General features: G+C 48.1%; 1 protein-coding gene across 2 annotated transcripts in view; it reads left to right on the top strand.

Annotated features, from left to right (window-relative positions):
- Positions 1-22,889, top strand: part of LOC128891529 (cell adhesion molecule Dscam2) — a 140,330-nt gene that overhangs the window by 66,435 nt on the left and 51,006 nt on the right. For both annotated transcript variants that reach the window (XM_054151074.1, XM_054151073.1), the window contains exon 3: positions 4,977-5,066. In XM_054151074.1, the coding sequence (XP_054007049.1) occupies positions 4,979-5,066 (88 nt within the window). In that variant the 5' untranslated portion in view covers positions 4,977-4,978. The remainder of the gene's footprint in view (positions 1-4,976; positions 5,067-22,889) is intronic.

Here is a 22,889-nt window from a genome sequence, read left to right as displayed (position 1 = left end):
CTTTCCTAAAAGATTTCGTAGTAATAGTAAGAATAATTTCACAGTCGTGTAAAAGAATCGATCCGTGAGAATCGACAGAAGGTGCGTTCGTTTTAATTGGCACTCTTCGGGCATCGATGTCACCAGGGCGAACACCATCGTCGCGTTCGCTGGGATCGTTTACTCTTCCGTCGACTTTCGAACTGAGCGGTGATTACGTAACCATTGTAACGAAGTGGCTGGCGCTCGGTTCACTCGCTACGTATAACGACGTCTTAAGTTGCGTTGTTGGATTCCATAATAGCCCCCCCCCTACACCACTAGCATTACAGATTGTTTACGAAGCGTTACGTGACGCAGACTCCCTCTGGAAGCTTATTGTGTTTACATTCAGACAAGGTTGCTCACCGTGACCGGTGCCCCGGCTCCTACTTGCTTGTTTCTTTGAAGTTAATCGCGTTAAGCAACGACACCGTGCCGAATCAGGAAGCTTTCCCGTGCATATTGGAACCAGGAGTTCGGAAACGCTGGTTTCCATTGGATACGTTCATCGTGCCTTTCCGACCGAGTAATTAACTTCGATAAATTTGTTTCTGTGAATTTGAATGCGAAACGCGGTTACAGGAAATAGACGCTAACTTGTTCGCGATCGCGAAACGGGAACGAACATTTCTCGAAGTTCGCGGAGGGTGGATGTGTCTTCCACAAAAAAAAAGAGGGGGAAAAGCGAATGGAAGAAGAAAGGACAAGGGTGCCTACACGAGGCTCGAACGCTCGTCGGGGACGGTTCGAAGGTATTCAAACGCGAAAAGGAAAGAGCCATGCATCGCGAAGCTCTGCACGTGACCGTTTTGATCCATTATTCACACGCAGCGAACCACGAGACCCTTTTTCATTATTTCAGCCCTCTTCGCTACCTCGGAATCGACGTTAAAATTTCTTTCGTATTCAACAGGTGAGCTCAGACACTCGGATAAGCGATTTAGACATATCCTACGGGCGGACAAAAGGCGGGGGCCAGACTTTCAGCGATCGATTGAATAACCCCGTGGCCGCGAGGAAGGGGGGGTGGAGGGAACTTGTTAAAGTGCCAACGAACTCAATATCGTAATTTTCTGGCAAAGTAGATTTTCCGCCGATTAACCCTGGCCCCCGAATCTCGCCGCAAATCCTTTCGATATTCCCTGCAATAATGGTTTCCATTACCGCGGAACGAGGAGAACCTTGAAACGAGCACCGTTGAAACGTATCGCGACGTTTAATTTCGCGTACGGAAAGAACTGTCACAAGTTCCTCGTGGCTTGCGGTGCTCCCGCGAATCGCGGTCGATCGAGACGTTCGATGAGATTACGATGCTCGAAATTTATTTATTTACTTCGACGGCTAACAGAACGGAATTTAATTTCGAGTAGCGCGCGCACGAAGAGCTCCTTTTCGCCCCGATGCTGATAGGAAGAACCGAATTCAGGGAAACCCGATGCTCTTTCCTTGCTCTTTCACCGTCGTCGACAGGGAGCTATAACGAACGTATAGCCATTCGTGAGTTATGTTTGCGCGTGTCGGTCGAGACGCGAGACCGGCAGCCTCTCGAGCCGCGTACCGCGAAAAACCTACGGTACGATGATATGATTCCTGGCGCGCGATGAATATCCACGCGCTGGTCGTGACTTCTTTCGCAACGACTTTCGCAAAAAGCTTTGAGAACAGTCGAGCCGGCCATGATGCGAGTAAAAGCATCAAACGTTTTCGCGCAAAGTGACAGCGGCCGGGGACCAGACTGGAAAACCTTTCCCAGCCGCATAATCGAACGAAATCTGTTCGCTCCACGGTCTATGGTTACTCACCATGTCGGCCGTTTTTCAACGCGCGAATAATGCGTTCATGCGATGCGAAATGCTTGATGCCTGCTGCGATAATGTTCTCGTCGAGACCTTTGACAATTCCGTCTACCATCCGTCGATCCAACCTCCGTCCCGCGCTCGATGGAACGCGTTTTCGAAACGACAATTCTCTTATAGACCATTCGATGACCACCGCCCTTCTTCGAGAAAAATCGCAGTGCCTTTCATTTTATCGCGAAAGAACCTTTCATCGTTTCATCGAAACGTCCGATCGTTGAATATGTATTTCTATCGCAAAAAGAACCAGCGCCGCGCTTGCGAAAACACGATAATCTCGACCATGACGGTTCGGTTATCGTTCGTATGGTCCGTATTTGTTTCGCGTGTAGGTATAATGGAATTCCTGCTGCGGGAAATATCTAATATTGACACAAGGATAGGATAACAATCGGCGGAGGTAAAACACGTGACACGCCGTGGATTCGATTCGGTGAGTTTCGTTGCGAAAACACGAAACACGTTGTATGAAAAAGTCGAAAACAATTGTAAATTCAAAAAGTTGCAAAACGATGAACGTCGCCGCGTTAGTTCTTCGCCGATATAACAAAATATCGATGCTTTTTCGAAGAGGAAGCTCGACATCGTCGAATGTAAATTTCTCGCGCGAGTGGAGAGAATTGATGTGCCAGTGTCAGATGTTAGTTTCGCGTCGCGCCGGCTCCGTTTCCGAAGTTTCGAGCGAGTAGTCGACTTTCCATCGCTCTCGCGTGGCAACTTCCCGGGCCTATTTTTATTCGCAGCTGTTTCGCGATACATTATAATCGCATTTCACGATCGTAAATCGATTTCCTTAGAAGAGAAAAAAAATTCGTGCGCGCATGGTCAGCCCATAAATCATCCTTTCGTCGTCGAGACGCTCGCTCGCGAGGATGCGACCTGGCCCTAACAGTAAATCCTTGTACACGCACCATAAAACGGGAAAAAATACGATCGGCCGGGGAGAACAGAGGTAGGTAGTATTTGTCATCGGGTTATAAGTCGCTCTCGAAGAATAAGTACGAAAGCTTTTCCGTTCTCTGAGCTTCTCTCGTGCAGAGCGTGCCTTGCGTCGCCGTCGTAACTGGAATTGCACGCCATCATTTCATTAAAGCGAGACGAAGAGGAAGAGAAAGATGACGTTTATCAGAGAATCAAATGGAACGAAAAAAGTTTCTCGAAAGAAAATGGTTAAGGCGGTAGTTGAAGAAAAAGTGTATACATTTAGGATTCGTGTATTCGTTGGTACGCATTTTTGGCGTAATTTCAACCGGGTACAATAGATCATTCCGATCCCTGTGGAACGATGGACGGAGTTACAGTCGGGTCGAAGAACATTCTAGAGGTTGGAAGGGTTGGTAAATAAGTGGCGAGACGCTAGGGGTGGCCGCCACCAAAAACACATTTCGTTGGCCAGCCAGGAAAGGTCGACGGGGATGGCGGTTGTACTCGGGACCGGATGCGCGACGGCGCTCATTCTTCATGGCGCGGACGTCCGTTTCCTGTCCGTGATCGTCGCGAAATACAAACAAAAATGGCGGTGGAAATATGTACGGAACGAAGAGGTACAGGAGCTCGTAGACGAAGGAACGGCTCGGCGACGCGGAAAGTTGGCGATACCGATAAAGTTGACCAAAAGTGCTTTTTGTGCTTTTCTCTAACTTGCATCGGTCTTGGCGTCGTTAATTCAATTAGTAGACGTATGGAAGAAGAGAATTATATAATGGATTATAAAATCTTACGCCAAGAGGGAAAAGGTTAAACAAGGGAAAAATTGTCGTCACACGCGTCCACGTTTCAATTTCTTTCGTACCCGTTTTTCTATCCTTCGTTGGTCGTATTATATTAATATATATTTTCTCGCCGTTTCGGACACCGTGAGAGATTAAGATAAATGTAGCGCGCGTCGTCGTGGAACGGTCTGAAAAATAGCGCGTCACTCTTCAGAAATAAATGAATATCTTGGCCGCGAAACCATCAATCTTATTGCTCGTCGACCGGTCTATACGTGTACCTACACTGAGATTAATACGTTTCAATTCGAGAACCGGGCCACGAAACGTTGCTTTCAGTTTTATTCCGCGCGTGCACTTCGGGGTAAACTTTCCTAACGATCGATAAACGTAGAATACTCTTCGAGGCATTTACGTATATACTTTAGTCGATGGAAAAGCGTTCCCTCGAAACTTCCATTTTATCCTTGCATCGTTCCATCATATCCGTCAGGGCATTTCATTGGTTAATTATCGTAATGCATGGGTACCTTTAGTAAACTAGACCTGGTTCGCGTAATGTTGCGTATATTTTACGTAAAGTTCGATTCGAACTCTGGCATCATTTTACAGTTTTATATAAAAAAAATAGTGGATCAAAATTCGTGATTTGGGTCGATAGCTTTTGTTCCGTCAACAACGGGCAGGTGTTCTGGCACTTTTTGTCACCGCTCGACTCGAAACGCGTTTGCTCTCCATCACTTTAATTATCGTGTTATGAAACATTGTTTCCCCTCTAGTGATTCGAGGCTTTTGATCGTAAACATTTAACTCGAGGGAAAATTTTACGCCGGGGTTACTCTATTGCCCTAGCAGTCGTTACACGATGGCCGCGTGCGCGCCTGGAATCGTGCTAATTGATTAATGGTCAACAGATGTAGAAGCACCGTGCTAATTTGCCTCGATTCTCGGTACAACGTATACGGCGTCCCTGTTAACGCCCCTCCGTAAAATCTGTTAAACGCGCCATCGTAATAAGCATTACTGCTCTAGGCTATTCACTTGAATTTATTGAATTAACGACCGAGCTGTGAGTTACGCGCTCTGCTCTACGAGACACTTATTCCCTTTCGAAACAGTAGCGCCTCGTATCGATCCTTAACAATATTTTAAGTGAAACATTTTGTTGCTCGTTAGAGTAACTGTACTATTGATATGGATTCGATTTCAAATATCTATCTATTTGCGACCATTAATACTAAAGGAAAATTTATATTTACTTACTTATGTTAATACCGAGCGTATCTCTATCGAATTTCTGGCCGTGTAAAACGAGAATTTCAAAGTCTTTGCGTTCTTTGTCCTCGTTTTTTTCTTTCGTCTCAAAGCAGCCCGTTCTTTGTTGCAGGAATGTGCCGAGAATGCGTTGAATTGATTCCGTTTCGACGAATTTTGGCTTCGGGAATGAATTCGACCGTGCTGCTGTTCCTCCTGACTGGTAAGTTCTGACTTTTGTAATATCGACCGATGGGTGCAACGGGTAGCCCCGAAAGTACATTCGAATTGAATATTTAGTTTTCGATGTAAATTCGAGTAAAATTCGCGAAACTATTTCGTCGAGAAAAGTAAAAAAATTAGTCAAAGATATTAGCGACGGTGTTCCCGGCATTACCATAAAATCGTGAGACCTTTTCGAACCGACCCTGGCGATCAAAAACTCCAGGAATCCTTTGCCGAGCCGAAGAAATTCGAGGTCCCAATGAATTCTTCATCCCTCGGTGCTGGGTGGCGGGACGAAGGAAGCAAGTAAAAGGGAAAAATGGACTACTGCCAACGACAATAGAGAATTGGCAGCAATCGAGGTGTGACTCGTGTCCAGGAGACCCTTATTCCCGTTTCCAGACGCATCCCCGTGTGACCCAGCTCCGCAGCCCCCGTTTCACCTCGATAATAGCCGACACGAGGGGCAGAAAGGGGTCTCTGTGTATCCTGAGGGACGCGTTCAGGGGTTGAACTCTGTACAGATTAATGGATAGATAACGCTCTTATTATATGGGGGCTGCTTAAGACAATGGACTCGGCAATCTGCGATCTTTTTCTGAGGCTTGAACGAGGAGTAATTTGGATTCTGTTTCACGTGGAGCACCAGCGACCGCGATAACATCGACGACGACCTGACGGGGGGTCGTTTGCGGTGTGTAGCTCGTTGATTGGTTTATTGAAACATTGATTACGAGGAGGGAAGAAATTGTTTCTTTTTTTCGGGGAGAGATTGAACGGCTACGGTGAAAGCTGGTACGACTGAAACGTGAAGAATTTCTTTTTCCGACTCGATCCCGCGCGGAGGAGCGCGGTTTGAATGGTAACATGAACCAGTCGCAAACATTGACTTTAGCTTTCCCAAATCCTCGTGCGCCAGACTCCGATAGACACCATCCTCGATCAAAGCAACGCGTGCGATCGCTCCAGCCTCTGATCTCGAAGGGTTCAGAGACTTCGGACAGGCGAAGAAACGAACCGAAACAATGACGAGCAGTATTCACGAGCTGACCAATCGCCGTGCAGAATCGATAGCCGGACGCGTCTAAAGAGCGAAGGAGCCCTCGACGAAGGTTTCGCCAGCGAGAGGCGCGGAGGGACTCGAGTTTGATTTGGCGGAGATCGACTCCGCGGGCCCTGGACGTCTAGCCCTTTTTTTCCTTCTCTTCTGGCACTTTCCTCCTCGCACCTCGCACAAAGCCAGACACACGGTTGGAAAAGGAGAAGAGGCGTCTCGTGCACGTCCATCGTGCAACGGCTATCTACGTGTAGAGCCTACGGTCGATGCAGCGCGGAAAAAGAGGAACAGGGGAAACGGAACGGGAGAAAAAGGGGACGGCTACGAGGGGGGTGCCAGAAGGGAAAGGGGGGAAAAAAGAGGAAGAAGTACGTTTGGTTTGGCAGCGGGCGGTGGGCGTCGAACTCGGGACATCGCGCGCGGATGACGAGTAATCGATCACGAGCACTGTGCCAACACTCCGTACCCAAGAGCTCAGTGATTCTCATTTTCTGGTTTATCGATGCGTGTTGCCCCTGGACACCGATTGCGCGATCCCTGGGACGATTTATGACGCCGTTGGTCACTGCTGTACTGCGGATTCCGTGACTCGCCGGAGTTGGGTGCCAAGAACTTCGCGGCGAAAGAACGCTTCATTTTGGGGGAAGTGTACGAAGTTCTCGAGCTAGGATACCGGTATACTTTTTACAGTAGGTTGCTTTCGTCGTGTTGTATTTTTGCTAGTGTAACTAGTGTTTTATTATTACCCGTGGTGTAAAAGTCAATGGGTCACGAGCATCCGACGAATAGCTCCCCTGCCACGTGCAAGAAAACACAGGTAAACGGTCGAGAGGTCATCAAACCGAGATTGTCGAAGCGTGCGACATCCCCGAGCGCAGACACGACAGTCAACAGACGTAAAATACATTGACACGTGCATCGGTTGCGTATTAGTCTCGTTGCTAGACGGTGCCTATTGATTTCTGATTGAGGCAATCGGCAACGCCAACTGCCATGTCGGACAGGCTTTTTAAGTCGGTTCTGCGCAAAGTTTCGAGGCATATGGAAATTATCCATTACGCAGGAAGGGACACAGAGATATCTCGCGTTCAAGTATTGACGAGTAAACGACAGAAAAATCTGGGTTGCAAAGAGGAATCGAAGGGGAGAAAGAGACGGAATCGCTCGATTCGCGATTCGAGCGCTCTCCTCGATGGGAAGAATTTTGCCCGAGCACTTCTTCAAATATTTAAGCAGACTTCCGCGGGAACGATGAGTTGCCTTTATCGTTAATTTCGACGAACGTAAAGTCAGCGAATCATCGACGTGGAAAATGCTGACGGGTGTGCTATTCGCTAATTATACCTGGTGTACAAGTGAACGAAATGTCGAGTCGTCGATTTCCCCCCTCCCCCTTTTTGTATTCTTTCTGTTGTTCTTTCTTTTTTTCTCTCTTCGTTTTTTTTTTTTTTTTTTTTTTTTTTTGAAGCTCGTCGATTAAAAATTCAACGAGGAATTCGTTTGCCAATTACGTGGGAACGCGTTGGCTCGGTAATGAAATCTGTAAATCGTTACCACGGAGTTTCCAGACGATTCAGAGTTTTTCTGTTCTTTTTTTAGCTACGAATGCGTAGCTAATGATCACCGCGTGGGAAATCGAACGATTCGAAATGTTTACGAAACAAAAGCATATCAATGATGAAAACTGTTCGATCGTTCGGTCGTAATTTTTTAAACTGGAAACACGTGTTTGCTTAAGATTCGCGATATCGATGTGCTTCGATTAGCCCCAGCCACGGTACGCACACTTTTCCTAACTAGAATGCAGTCCATCCAACTCTCACGGATTAACAACTTTGTAACGAGCTCAATGAAGTATTAATTAATTTCTAGCGGTTAATTAACGGGCAATTAAGCTGAATTACCTGGAGTACCAACAACGAAGCCCTTCCCGCCGCGAAATCAACTGAATGGAACAACCTGTTTCGCCATTTCACGGTGCACCTTATTTTCTCACTCTTGTTTCGTTCTCGAACAACGTAGGTAATAACACTTCAAGGGAAGTGCCGTGTTCCGAGACCACCAAAGAAGTCATTTTTTCGCGGGACTGCTTCCAAGTACATTATTTTCGAATACCTGAGAAGTTCTCGGTAGTTTGATCAACCTTGTGTAACCCATTTATTCAATTCCGATTTATGAGTACCTTGTTCGCTTCTGTACGAAATAATTTCTTTCCCGAAGGGTAGATTAAAAAGCTCGAACGTTGGCAAAGAGATCGTTTTCTATCTATACCATTCTCTTTCACCGACAGTCATAAAATATGACCCGATCATGCAACGCGACTCACCCCTGTACAGCCAAGGTAGTTCTCGTCGAGAAGTTTCAAGCACAGCTGAGAGCCACGTGCAACGCGAATATCCGTGTCCGTAATGCTTTCGCGAAAAATACAGATAGCAGAGGCCCACTCCCCCCCGACACCCCCTGCCCCTGTCCCCCTGGCCATCCTCGTATCGATTTCTGGCCGATGGAGTATCGCGATACTCGCTCTATCCTACGTCTGCCCGTACGACCACCACCCCCGCCTCCGCCACCGATCGCCATTCTTTATGACTGCACCCACCTCCGACTCGTACCTCTTTTTTTTTTTTTTCACCCGCTACACCTACACGCGTGTCCCGCGCATCACCGATCCCCGATACCGTGAACGGACATTAAGCGAAGTTACGTGTCCACTCGAAAATGGACGATTTCCCGGAGCTCGGTCTCCGCTTTCTATATATCCAGGGGGACGACGGACGGACGAACTTCTGAATATTCTCTTCGGAGAGAAGTTTGCACGAAGAGCCCGAACGCGTTTGTGAATCGTGAGGTATCTCGAGGGGGATGATTATTATTCACGATTGTTCGACAAATTACATTTAACCGTCGTTTCGCGACGGCGTCTATATAAATTAAAATTTTTTAAAAAAATTCGCGAGGTTAGTGTCGCGCATCTTTGCACGTTTCTGTTTCCATTCGGTCCTTCCTCCTCGTTTACGTTTCGCGAAGAATACGTTTTTAATGAGGCGCGACACCCGGACACGCGGCTGAAAGCTGTCGTCTTTTTCTCTCTCTCTCTTTTTTTTTTTTTGACGCCATTCTTTTTAATCGTCGCCTTTATTGTTGCACTTTATCCGAACGACTGAGAACCGTCGATTCATCGTCGGCAGTATTTTCGTGGTCCGGAATGAAAGTAATTTCCACCTCGGATTGAATACGGAATATTCAGGTCGACCTTGTTTCCTGTATCATTACTCGGTTTCTTACAACCGCGGGGAAGTTTCGATAATTATAGGTATACCGTACGAGCCGGATGAAGGTAACAGGCGAATGCCTTGGATTATTTTTCGAAACGTCACAGTCGAAGAAAGGTGGAGGAATTTTGGCAGCCTCGCGGCACAACGACGAGTTATCGATTCCGTGCGGATAATCCGAATCGACTAATCGACGGATTCCCCGACCGAAAATGATAATGGGATTGCACACCCCGTTCCGACGCGGATTGGCCGTGTTACCAGATACCCACGCTATCTCCTAAACTAAACGGTTCGATCTCGGAACACGGTCACGTTTCGGCAGTTCGGATCAGGCGAGGCCCCTAGCGCGAGTTATGGCAGCGTAAGCATTGTCAGCGAACGAACCAGGGACGTTCCGCCCTTTCCGTACATCGCTCTCCCCCCCTTTTCCGTCGTCGCGAAAGAATACCAGCGTCAGGAAATTGGACCCTAGTCGCGCGATCGCGCGTACCGAGCGCCGCGAGCCTCGGCGAGAAAGCGAATTCGATTCGCTTCGACTAACACGCTATTTTCTAAACTAGGGGGTGTAACGGCCAGCGATAGACGCGTCGGATTTTCGCGAACGCTAGGCCCCGGAGTGAGAAAAGATTTATTCGGGTCTATTTTCCGTCTGGACGAAAGTCGATTAAAGCGTATTGGCGCGTACGCGAGAGTGGAACGCATCGTAATTCGAGCCGTCGATTTTGTCAAAATCGATTTTGTCGATGGCATTACGGTCTCGCTGGACGTTTCCACGGCATTGCACGACCGCAGAGGGCGTGTTGCCAGAGGCGCTAAAATGCGCGCTTAATATTTACTCCGTACCGCAAAGCGGAACGCATCGCTGCCAGGCATCGCAAATTTCATTAACAATATCGCCGATCAAATAGCGCCGTTGATGGTACCGATCGTGATCGTTTCCGTCGGATACGTATCGCGAGTGTCGTCCACTGTTGCATAAATCTGATGTATAGTTTTAATTCGGGGTGCGACACTCTAATTAACACGACACAAACAAACGCGTATCGGATCTTTGGTATCACTTACCGTTCGATCGCGACACTTGCAATTTCTAACAATTTTACGCTTCTTCTAATTGTTACGTATTACGCAGGATGACTGATAAATTGGACTTTAATCTCCACTTTTTTTTCGCTTCGAGTTCTCTCGGCTTCGCAAAGGGAGTATTTAATACGAGGGAATAAAGGAAGAAATTCGGTGAATTCTGTATGAAATCCGATTTAAACGAAACGACGAAATTGGTGCTGATTCCGCGGAATATTATTTGAAACAAAGTTTCCCTCCCTTCGTTTAGAATTTCGGGATTAACCGCGGTGGGTATTCGCCCTCTGCGCGTGAATTTTGTCGATTTCGGGGAACGAAGGCAGGCGCCGCTAATTCCCAGGGAAAAAAAATAGTGGACAAACATAGATAAGACTCTCGCGTAGCCGACAACCTCCGCTGTTATTGTCGCAAAAACTATGCGATATTCGTACACGTTTGGTAAACATACGGATAGGATCAAAACACGCTTCAGTTGTATACTCGAGAATAGTTACCGCGAAATTTATAGACTGCGAGCTCGCGGTGCGTTGATTAACGAGCGAATTTCTGGCGTTTTCTCCTCCCCACTTGACTCGAATCAATTAATATTTATTCCATTGCGGGGCAACACGGTGAAAAGTAATTTCACGCCGGGCACGATTCCGCGTTGAATCCGATTTTGATATCGCGTTATTATACACTTTTCGTTACTTTTCGATCCTATCCCTTCTCCCATCTCCCAGCTTTTTTCCCCATTTTCACAGATTGAATCGTGTCCCAACGTACCGAGGCGCGCACTTCAAAGCGCCGGAAAAACGATAGATCGAGTTTGCTAGATTTCCATTTCGCTCCACGCGCCCGCGCGCGTCGAATGAATTTTCACCGGATTATCTTCCGAGAAAAATGTATATGGCGTGTTATGGCGCGCTTTTCTTCTGATATTCGCTCGGTACTTTTCCGAAAGCCCCGATGCGCGCAACGGCGTGTCGGTTCGATTACTTTTCAGATGTCTCTCGGCGAGACAAAGCGGTGACAGTGATGAACGATAAAACGGAAACGAAACCGGTAGCAGAAATTTCAAGCACGTCGGTTGGGTTTGATCCGAGGTGCTCGAGCAACCAAATTCTTGTAATGTGAAACCGAAAAGTTTTTTCGAAAGATCATTCCTCACCGCTGATACGCTTGGATATTTCGCCGCCTGTTCTCTGCCTTTCGAAACTTTTTAATAACTTTTTTCCCTCCGTTTCGGGATGTCAAAATGTCAAGATGTCAAGAAAAGTTTGCGCTCCGAACTGTAGCCCGCTCCTCGAGCGAAGGTGGCTTGTAAACCTTATTAGACCCTGCTAATGAATACCAAACTTTTCTTCTGCTTAACCAGCAACTGCGTGCTCCAGAATTTTTCTAAATTCCGTCTCCGTCCCACTTTGACGCAAATTAAATCGCAAAAGCGCTACCTCTGTAACTTTGAATCATTTACGGAAAAAAAAAGGGGCATATTTTTGTAACAAAAGTACGAGGTTACGAAACGAAAATACGATGAAAAAGATACGCGGGCGGAACAAAAGCCCAGGAAAATGCATGCCAACTCCGAAAGGAAAAACAATGGACTGGCCTCGCGTCGAACGAGCGGATATCAACGTTCGTGGAACGAGCGCAGAAAAAAAAAAAAAAGTGAAATTTAATGAATAAAATAACCACCGAATCGTTCGAAAGATTTTCGACGATTTTCGAATAGCACGCGTGCACATCAACGTTCGCGCGTTCTTCGTGGATATTCGAGGAATGACGGAAACCGCTCGAAACAGATGCTCGTTCGCGAACCGTTCGACAAGGCGCGCGCACACGGTGTACGTTTCAGATCAGATTTTCATTTCGTATCCATCATACGTCGTTTTCGCGTCTAATCCATCACGGGGCTGGCAACGGCGTTAAGCATCGCGACGCCGCGTCGACGCGTGTGCTCGTTATTGCGCGTTAGAGTTCGTCTCCGCTGTCAGCTTGACACAACAAATCGGGTTTGCGCGCCGCGAGCGAACACCCTTGTAATCGGAGAGATATTGGAGCCTGGAAATTGGCGAACTCGAGGCTGCCGGCGATTTCACGTAATTTCATGCGATTTCGCGTGATTTTCTCGCACTGCTCGCAACTAAAGCCTCTAATTTAAATATTATTTTGAAACTCAAACGCGAGAATTAAAAGTCTCGACTAGCACTTCAAATTGGTCTTTTTTACGTTAGTTTGAAATTGTATTTGGTGTGGAGGCTGTGGAGGGATAGCGAGAGAGGAGAAAAGGAAGGGAGCGTTTCGTCCTGGGCCTGATAGTGGACTCGTCAGTAAGGATATGTAGTGTCCGCGCCTCCGATACCCAACAATAAGGAGTCAAATAAGAACACGAAACGTAGGGTACGGGATTGGTCGCGTAAGTAAAGCGGTCGACTGTGGATCCGAGGATCGTGGCTTCGAATCCTCGTGCCTTATTTTTCGTTTAGACTCCTACAGATATCTAGCAGGCTCGTGCCTTAGACGAGGGACGTTTAAAGAAAATTTGTGATTTTCACGGAGAAAATGCTCTATAAAAATGTTGGTGTCAAAGCCGTATCACATTGTGGTTAATCAATCACAGAACGATGCGATGAAATCATGCAAATGGTCGAGAAACGGAACTTATCCGAATATCCAATATTTGCTCAAGTTGGCCTGACGCGTTACTCGGTAACGGTGGTATTAATTAATTCGTCGCAGGAAGAGTTCAGTGTGTCATTGATCGAGTCGAACGAAGTTCCATTGGCGCAACGGTCATTGTAACAGGACAATGCGACTACTCTGACAGACGCTCCAGATACGTTGGCATTAGCCGGGAAAGTCCATCGAACCTAGGGAAAAAAGAAAGTCAAGTGGGCCCGGTTCACCGCCTAAGCGCTGAATTAAATATAGCCCATCGTAGTCGAGTGCTTCTCCGATAAGTGGACTAAAAAAGGCACCCCGGAAACACCCTCCGTTCGCGCCTGGTTCCCCTTCTTTTCTTTCGCGCTCTCGTTCGATCCGCGCGCATCCACCCTCTCGAATCCCGACATCTCGCGCGAGCCCGATCTCTGTTATCGGTGACGGTGACTCCAGGACACCGATAGCGCAACGACGCCATCGTTACGAGTAAAAGTCTCGTCGCGTGGAAAATAAGGTTCGAAAAATAACGGTGAGCTTAAAGTATACCGATATCCGAACCCCCTCTTCTTCGTTCAACCGACAGTCGCCGAGACGATCCCTCGATTTGTAAGTCGGTAATTCTCCGCATTATCGGTTCGATTCCATCGCGGATCAATCTCCATCGACGAACCATTTCGCCAACGCGATATTAAGTGATTGCACGCAGAATCTCCATATATCTCGACGCACCGAATTATCATCGAATTGCGCAATTTCCCCATGGAGGTGGAAAGGGGAAGCATTGTCTTTCCAGCAATCGAGATGAGCGTACAAGGATCCATCGTCGAGTGCCTCCGCGTAGGCACTCCGTATTTCCGTTTTACCGCGTCGATTCCTCGTTAAAAAGCGACGGACCTTCGTTTCGCGATACTTGACGTAATCATGGCGTAATGGAACTGCGAACGTGAAGTGTGCACACAGCAATATCTTTCTCTCCGAGGTGGATCGGGGAGAGGAGGTCGGAGGGGGGAGGGAGGTAGGTGGAGAAGAGTCTGTAACGGGCAGAATAATGCAATAACGTTCTGCTATTATTAACGTTCATGACTGCAAGAACGTGAGAGCAGAAGGAGCTTTCGAGTGGCACTCGACCATATTTCCCGTAGGCGGACCGCAACTTTTCCTACGTTTTCCCGCTCTATATTCCTCGTTTTCGATGCGACCATCGCGAGTCGCTCGGAAATTTCGCGAGAATTTCGCGTCAATTATACGCGACGTATCCTATGTTTATCGAGAGGAACGTTTCCGAGTTAATGTGATCGCGTTAGATTCGTCGCCATCGACGCTGCGGACTTTTCAAGAAATCGATCGATCGACGGAGGTGTTCGCGGGGCAAACAAATACCCGATTTCTGCCGTCTACTCGATGAAAACTCCAGAATCGTAACGAACACGGGAACATCTACCGCGCGGTAGAACGCGGAGAACTTGTAATAGAAAAAGTCTTTTTCGTTTTTCTTTAATGCGCCTGGAGCATGCATGGCCGTCAAAGGGTGTTCGTGCTATTTTTTGTCCTTCGTGTTTTTTCCCTGTTGAATACCACATTCATACGATTCCCGTTTGAAAAAGCTCGGTGCCGCGTTACAGTGGACGGAATGAAGAACGCCCTCGTGTTTACCGAACTTTTGGAAATTTGTTTTTCATTCGTTCGCGCTGATTGTACGTCTGGGCAATCGATATCGCGACAGCGGTCCGCGTTTGTAAAGGAAAACACGTTACTCGTTGGAACCGAATTCGTTTCGAACGTACTCGGTGTCGGAAATTAGAACATACGATGACTCGATTCCATTTCTGCTCGACGGAATTAAAAATAACTTTTTTTTTTTACGCGAAAAATATCGCAGATGCTTTTCAAAGCAACCGCGAAACGGTGTCGACGTGAATAAAATAAGATCGACCGAGGCGTTCCAGTTTCAGCTCGATCTTTGAACAATTCCAAATTTATGCTCCTAGCGTTCATTGAACCTCTCTCGACGTTCTCAAAAGTGAGAGAGCTAGATACAGACGCGAGAAGTTGCTTCATCGAAATTCTTCTTTCTCTTTTTTTTTTTCTTTAATTTTGCGACGGCATATAAGAAGAATCAATCGCGATCGGACCAGTCGGCGCAAAGTTAACCCCTCGAAATAAAACGTTCCGCTAATCAGCATACTCGAACCGTGTCGTTACATCTTCCTACATCTTATCAATTACCATTTCGGCGGAGTTACAATCGTCGGTGTACCCAGCCGCAACGGTTCCGCTTACCGAAAAGCTAACACGCGAGAATTGCGCTGTTCGTTGCATCGCATTCCTAGCCCGGGTCTCCGTCCACCTCAATATTCAACACGACCCAGAAACAAGCCGAACAAAACCGAAACTTCGCCCCGCCAATTATCATTCTCGTAACACCAGCCGCAACGGGACCCAGCCGGCGAACCTGGGATGAGGCATTAAAATCGAATTCCTCGCTGGAGCGAATTCCACGTCAACGTCCCTTTTTTATTTTTTTTTTTCCAGCGGAGCAACAGCCATTCTCAATTTCGACGGGCACGTGGTACGACTGGGTAGGTCGGTCTCAGTCAGCCCAGTAACGCAATAACGTTCGATTATTGGTAGTCACGGGTTGCGAGGATGCGAGCTACCGAGAGATTGTGAGCGGTCTGTGCTCGTATATCAAAGCCCTCGCGTATTCCACGCTTTTCCCCGAGCTTTGGCGTCCAACGTCAAAAGCCCGCTTCAGCGTTTCCATCCCTTCGCGCCAAACCCCCTAACCCCCTGCCACCTTCTTCACACTCCTTCCTCGATAATGTACAAATATGAACGGCGAAGCGCTGCGAAATGGAGACCCTTGGATAAACCGAGACCTTTCGCGAGCAAAGAGGACCCAAACGGACTGAATTCAATCGCAACCCCCTTTTTACTCGTCTGCTCGAATCAGATGAATTTTCCTCGAGCCTTTCAAACCATTGTTTTTCCTATTGTTTCTCGCCTGCTGTTTCTTGGAACGATCCGATTGGCTCGCTCGCGAACCGATCGGTAGACAAATCGAACGAGTCCTCGTTTAAACCCTTGCTTGCCACGAGGCCCACTCGTTAAGGCAAATTTGCACGGCAATTTTTCAACGGTTCGATAGAGTTATGTTTTCTTTATCCGTAACGTCGCGTGCGAGAAAAGCTTTCGAACTCGGAAATTTATTTATTAGATTGCGGATCTTTACGCAAAATAAAATCTTCGCGTACGTCCCTACAAAAATTGTACCTATATAGGAATTAATTTTATTCCGCAAATGTTATAAACGTGAACTTTACTTTCAATCTTTTTTATATTCTTGCATATTGTTTGCATTTTGTAGGTTCTACGAGATTCAAATTTCCTATAAATGCATCAAGATCCACAGTTTGCTAATAATAATCCTATCCGTTTCTAGCAATCGGGTTAGTAGACACTGGAAACGTTTCCTGGAACGTGGAGGCGTTTCGCAAATCACCGCTAACGACGAAATTCTGCGCGAAATTTACAGAAGATAAGCGGGATCGCGGGCGGTGTCGATTTCGCCAGGAAAGTTTGCCGGTATACCAAAGTTCGCTGCTAATTTCTCGTCCCGCCACACCTCAAAGTACACTTTAATTACGTTAAACGGGAAGTAAATTACATTAGATTGTCAACGCTCGAGGATGTAAGACCCGTCGCTGCCAGCCTCTACCTCTATCCGGCTTCATTTCACGCGGATCCTGATATAAGAAGAGATTTAATTAATTGCTGGCTCGTTAATGAGATTTCACTGTTCGACGTCCAGCGATCATCTCGAGTTTACGTGAAATCGAATCGGTGACGAACGATTCTTTCCGCTTTGAAAGTCGGCGAATGAAAAGTCGCTTTATATAATTTTCGTACTAAAAAGAGAATCAAAAGGGAAAAGAGATCGCGAGTGATAAGGAATTAGTCCGATTATTCCAGAGAAGGTACAAGACGACTCTAGGATCGTGCTTCCGAATATTTAACATTCAATGTCGCTATTAATATCTTTCGACGATAAACTGCAACGCTCAGCAATTTCCGCAGAATTCTCTAGTCGACATCCGCTGGATGTAGCTGTTGTAACAGCTTTCTTGAACTTCTTGTTTCCGGAATACATCAAACATTACGGAAGATAGCGTTCTCGCTGCAATATCCGGCTAGAGGATTTAAAATTTCTTCCCTCCTGTTACGCGGCCGTGCATTTAAAAGTGAACGACATTAATCCCCGGTTTAATAGACTCGCTGGAAATTTTTTTAACCGGCGCTGAACCTTTCAACTTTAAATCTAACCTCGCGGGAATATCAACGGAATCGCGTCCGAAACGAATCGATAGAAAATTTGTTGTCTCCTAATCCATCTCGACGACGTAATCTGTCGTTAATTATCAGGTGCATCGATCGCACCGTCGCACAAAAGCCATCGGAATCGCGTGGTGCAAACAGTTCCTGGTTACGAATGGCGGCGCGAGTTCACGAATCACCACGCAACGATACGACTGGCAAACATTCGAGTCCGAGAACGGATTCCTGGGGCGTTGTTTCCGAAAACGCGACCAGGCCCGCCTTCGAGCTCGTTTTCAATCGTCACGAGGGGGCCAGCCTAGCCCAGACCATCGAGAACGCGCTCGACCGCGATCGAAATCGGATATGCTCACCGTGACGATTTCAAATTATTCTTTCTTGAAAAGTTATCGAGTCGGTGAGATTTCCCGAGTAGCGTCTCACTTTCCATTCTTTTGGCAATCGAAAGCACCTGCGACCAGAGCCATGAAACGCTAAGAGTCGGTCGAATCGTTTTGGACCCGTTTCTCCCCCCGGGGAATCTCGATAACCTTCGTCTTGGAGGGTTGGGGGTTCGCGTGCGCGAGCCAAAAAGCATTAAACGTAACTGGCGTGCTGCACTTCTCTCCCGAAACGATTCGGAGAGGCGTTCATCGTATTTGTTACCAGGCGTTTCGAGCTGCCACGTGTGCGCGTACGAGAGCGTCCAATTACGGACTATTATCGCGAACTTTTATTTGCGCCACGTCCGACCCTCGCGGCCTTAATCAGCTTACCGTGAGAGATCAAGGATTATTAGACTTCGAAATTCGAGCGTGGAATTCCCGCGTGAAAAAGAAAAGGGGGAACTGGAGATTATTATTTCGAAAATGGACCGTAGAGAAATTGCGTGGATGATGGCGCGTCGGGAAAGGGTTCCATCTTTAATTTCGAAATAATTATTCGCTCTGTGGAAGTTCTGAAACGTCGATCAAACGAGGTGTCGTTGTCGTCCGCGTTTTCAGGGCGGTATCCCGCGACAGAAACGATCCCGAAAGCGCATTACGAGGAAATATAAATGAATAATTCCGTTGGCACGACGCCATCCACGAGTGGCAATTTGCGAGGCGAGTCAGCGACAAAACAATCAAAATATAACGGACGTTCTCCTCGCGGCGTGCTTTGATCCGTGACACGGATTTCCCGCGCGAAGAGATGATAACGATATATCGGAAACTGGGTCAAGAGCAGTTCGGTTACCCTCTGGGAACACCCTGTGGCGAAACGCAAAGCTCCACCGATCCAGATCGGGTTTGTTCATTGCTTCCAGCGTCGTGCGATCGATCGAAAGGCGCGCATTTTTCTCCGGTATCGGTGCTTGTGACAACTAACGTTATCGTTAGCGTAGGAATGCCGATCGCGTATCAGACGTCGACAGGAAAAAAAGAACGTTGAAGCGCGGATAGCGATACTTGGCGCGTAGAATATGCAATCCGCGTACCCAAACGTATCGAGTATCCCAGCACGCAGCGTTTCAGGCCAAAGTACACCGTGTACGGGCAGGCATCGATTGCACAGGAGAGGTAGAAGACACCGGCGCATCAGAAACCAGGTCAAAAACAGTCCGATTATACCGTGGAACACGGCATCGCGCTTCTCCAAAGCGCTTTGAACACACGAAGCCTGTCCTGCGAGTGGACCCCTGCATCTCCCTCGAATTTATCGACGACCCCTGGGCACCCCCGGAGCCCCCTCATGCCTCTCTAAATCACCCATCAATTCGATACCCAGGCTCTCGATCGCCCAACCGACCCTCGAGTGTAACCGTATGGTAGCCATTGTAACGATGGAGGATTTCAGGCTGAATTAAAATGCAATTAACGCTCGGCATCGGAAACGAGATTTCCGTGAAGGATTCCGACCACGGAAATTAAACGTGTAAGGACTATGAAGACCCTCGATCGTCGATAAAACGAGAAGGATTTCACTTCACTTTTAATCGTTGCGCTAAATCCGAGCAATAACCGTACGTTGTCTTTCTCGGCGAGATTCGTGTTAAGATCGGGTGCCGAGCGTGTCGAGGGTAGTAGGTCGATGCGGGCTCTTTATCTTCGAATTAACTCCGCTCGGTGACCGCATTGTATCCAGTTGCGCGATCGTCGTCGTTTTAAGATGAATCGAAACGCGATTCTCGTTAAGATTTTCGTACTTGGCTAGTTCCCTGGTTCGAAGCCGACGTTTTCCTGGCGGTGCGAAAAGTCTCCGACCTCTCGAGACAACGCCTCGTCGTCGACGCGGTGAACACATTGCACGGATCGGGCTTGATACTCATCGAATCATCATTAATTTCCTTCGCCCCGCGTCGACAGGCCAGGGTGCATCGAACTCGGGCCACATTTCGCGGGAAATACGAACGGATCACCCAGGCTCTCTCTGTATTCCGTTCTGTTCGGCCGAGACTCGCGCGGGGGTGGCTTTAGGAAGGACGAGGAGGACGGGGAGGAGTTATATCGGGGCTTTGGAGGTATCGAGACTTTTGGGATCACGTCTGTCGGTCCGTTCACGGGCTCGTCGGGGCTGCGTTGGTGTAAGCCGATTATATCGTTGTGTTGCCAGCATCCTTGTTCATCAAACACCCTGTACTACTCCCCTCGTCCCTTGGCCGCACTACCATCCACCTTAAAGAGCGCGGCGTGTTCGACGATAGGCGTGCCAGCTTTTTGAATTCTTCGAGGAGACCGTTGGACGAGCATTACGAAGAAACTAAAATCGCCACTTTGAGTCTCGGATTTCCGATTCGAGCTCCAATGACAATTGTATCCAAACTTCCACGCGCCCTTCTCTCGCATGCCTTCAAGATAAACCGAGTCGGAATACCACCGCGAATAAAGGCAGAACGCCGGACGGATTTATTATACAATTACGGTTAGGTTCGCCGCGGAGCACGATACCTTATTTACATTAATAAATTAACTATTTACCGTGCGGCCACGTAATAAACGCCGGTAACGTGAGAAAGTGCCGCTGGCGAGCCACAATCTCGACTAATCTCCAGCGCCGCTGTTGCCACCCTCTACCAGCTTTCCGTCGACTATACGCGTACGTATCTACGGAGAAATGAAGCCGTCCGGAGAACCTACCTACCGCGAAGATCTGGGACCTACCTACCTTCGAAAATCTGCGCGTTAATTTTTGGACGGCTGCAAGGTAACAGAAAAACTACGAGCGAAAAAGTCTGCGATGCCAAAAAATCCGCGACAGATCTAATTAAGCCGGGGTGGTGATCGATCGCTGGCGCACGAAAGCTGGAAGAATAAAGGCTGGATATTCGCACGGTCTGAAACGCGTGCAAGTAATACGCGTCGTTCGGTCGCGTGCTTTTACACTAGCGAAACAATGGCAGCCGGGGGCGACTGTAATCCACGGCCAATCTAGCGTTTCGTTTCCATGTGTCGCCAGAGGCGACGCGAGAGCACACACGTCGAACAGTTCCGATACGTCCCCGACCTCCTCGACGCCCTATCGTCGCCGATCAAAGCGAGTGTCTTCTGTTTCGCGACGCGTCCCGGAGGACACCCCAGCCGCAAAAAGCTGGATGGCCTCCTTCTTTCGAGTTTCACACCGCCTCTTATCAACGTCTGTCACCGTTCTCCTTTTGTTCCCCGATGTGATTTCTGCTCTTCGTTTCGCCAGCCATCGTCGCGTGACGCGCCGTCTGCTCGCTTCGAAAATTGCCGTGTTTATTTACCTATTTGTGGACACCGCAGAGTGGCACCTCTGGATTTATTTATCTCCTACCTCTGACTCGATCGTAAATATTTCTCACAAAAATAACCAAGCCTCGGAACGATGTACGATACTAAGGTGCGTTATACGCGATACCGGCCAAAAGACTTCCCCTAAAGGGCAGACGAAAGTAGCGAGGGCACGCGATGATCACATTGCGCGACGTCGAAAAGAGTTTATAACGTTCGAAGGAAGTTACGAAAGGGGCGAAGTTTGCGCTATCGAGTTTTAATGAAATTAGGGTCTCGAGGAAGGTATTTGGTATTCAAGGAGCGACCGGGGTGACGAGACTCAGTGAAATTAATGTCCGGAACTTAGGAGGTTTCCGAGCTTCGACTGCGCTTTTAATTTCGAGCGGATTCCTGTGCGTCGGGCGAAAATCGTCTAAAAAAAGAACGGGTTGTTGGTTAACGACGCTGCTTTTTTGTAAAATCATACGTCCACGTGTGGAGAGAATAATTCGTGGCTGAAAGCCTTTCTCTCTGGAAGATTGCTTATCGGCGCAGCCAATATTAATAAAATTAAGTGCGTAACAACACTTCGGGGCGACGTATCGCGGCGAACAATGCGAGCACGTTGAAACAATGGGGAAGACAATACTTGCGGGTGGTGCAACGCCACGCTTTATCCCGTTTCTCTCCCTCTATCCTTCTCGATCCCGTCCACCGCTCTTTGCCCGCGCCCTCCTGCGCTCGACGAAGTCAGAGACACCGCGCGACGGCCGCCTGCGGGCCGACACCCAGAAGAATAGCAGCCCGACCAGCGAGAGCGACAGCAAGGGAACAGGAAACGGAGAAAGGGGACTTTTTTTTTATTTAATTAGCGAGATGTACGAGCTACAAAGACCCCCTCTCCGGGCCATCTGCGCCCGCCAAGAGTCTTCGTTCAAAGACACGGCCGCTGCCGTGTTGTACTCTTACCCCCTTCTAAAACCTCCCCCTAACCTCTCCCTTTCTCTCCGTTCTCTCGCTTCCCCTTTCCCGAGCTGTCTTTCAGCTCGGGATTAATATCACTTCAGGCTCCGTCGCGTAGATCATTCTTTCTCGCGCGCGCGTTCTCATTGTCGATCCTCGCCGGCGATTTTGCAACGCCCAGAGCGGCGGTTAATGCGTTTGCTCGCCGAAAGCCTTTGATCTCGCGTATCCGCGGGACCGTGGTTGCCGTTTCGGTTACGTTCATCGAACGACGATGGCCGTTTCAACGGTGACTGCGAGTACCGAAGTAGCGCGGATATTGCGTCGCATGATTGAAAGATGGTCAATTCCCGAAACGCGTAGGGGAGATCGGAACGTTCGATCCCTCTCGCTTTAACACGCTCTACTACTTGTTCTTTTGCTCGATATAATTCGCCGTCGAAGGCGGAAGGACAAATCTACTTTCGTTGGTTACGATACCAAGAAGAGGATGCAACAGCCGAAGACACCTCGCTCCATCGCAGGGAAGGGTTAGTTTCCTCATAACGCAGCGGCCGGTCGAAAGACGAATCAAATATTTACTAGGACTCCGGCCGTTTTAATAAGCTTTTCATCGCAGTTCCCTTCTTCGTTTTCAGTGCTGGCTGGGTTATTTGCGCGTGCCCGATCGCGTTTCGTCGGCTGGAAACTCTTCCGAACCGCTCTCCTCGCCTAGCCCCCGACTGCCTTTCTCGTTCAAGAAGCTGACAATGAACTTGCCGCGGCGGTTG

This window comes from Hylaeus anthracinus, unplaced genomic scaffold, assembly GCF_026225885.1.
Source record: "Hylaeus anthracinus isolate JK02 unplaced genomic scaffold, UHH_iyHylAnth1.0_haploid 12002, whole genome shotgun sequence".
In the NCBI taxonomy this organism is placed as follows: Eukaryota; Metazoa; Arthropoda; class Insecta; order Hymenoptera; family Colletidae; genus Hylaeus; species Hylaeus anthracinus.
The sequence above is the reverse complement of the archived record's forward strand: the minus strand, read 5'-3'. Positions and strand labels throughout refer to the sequence as shown.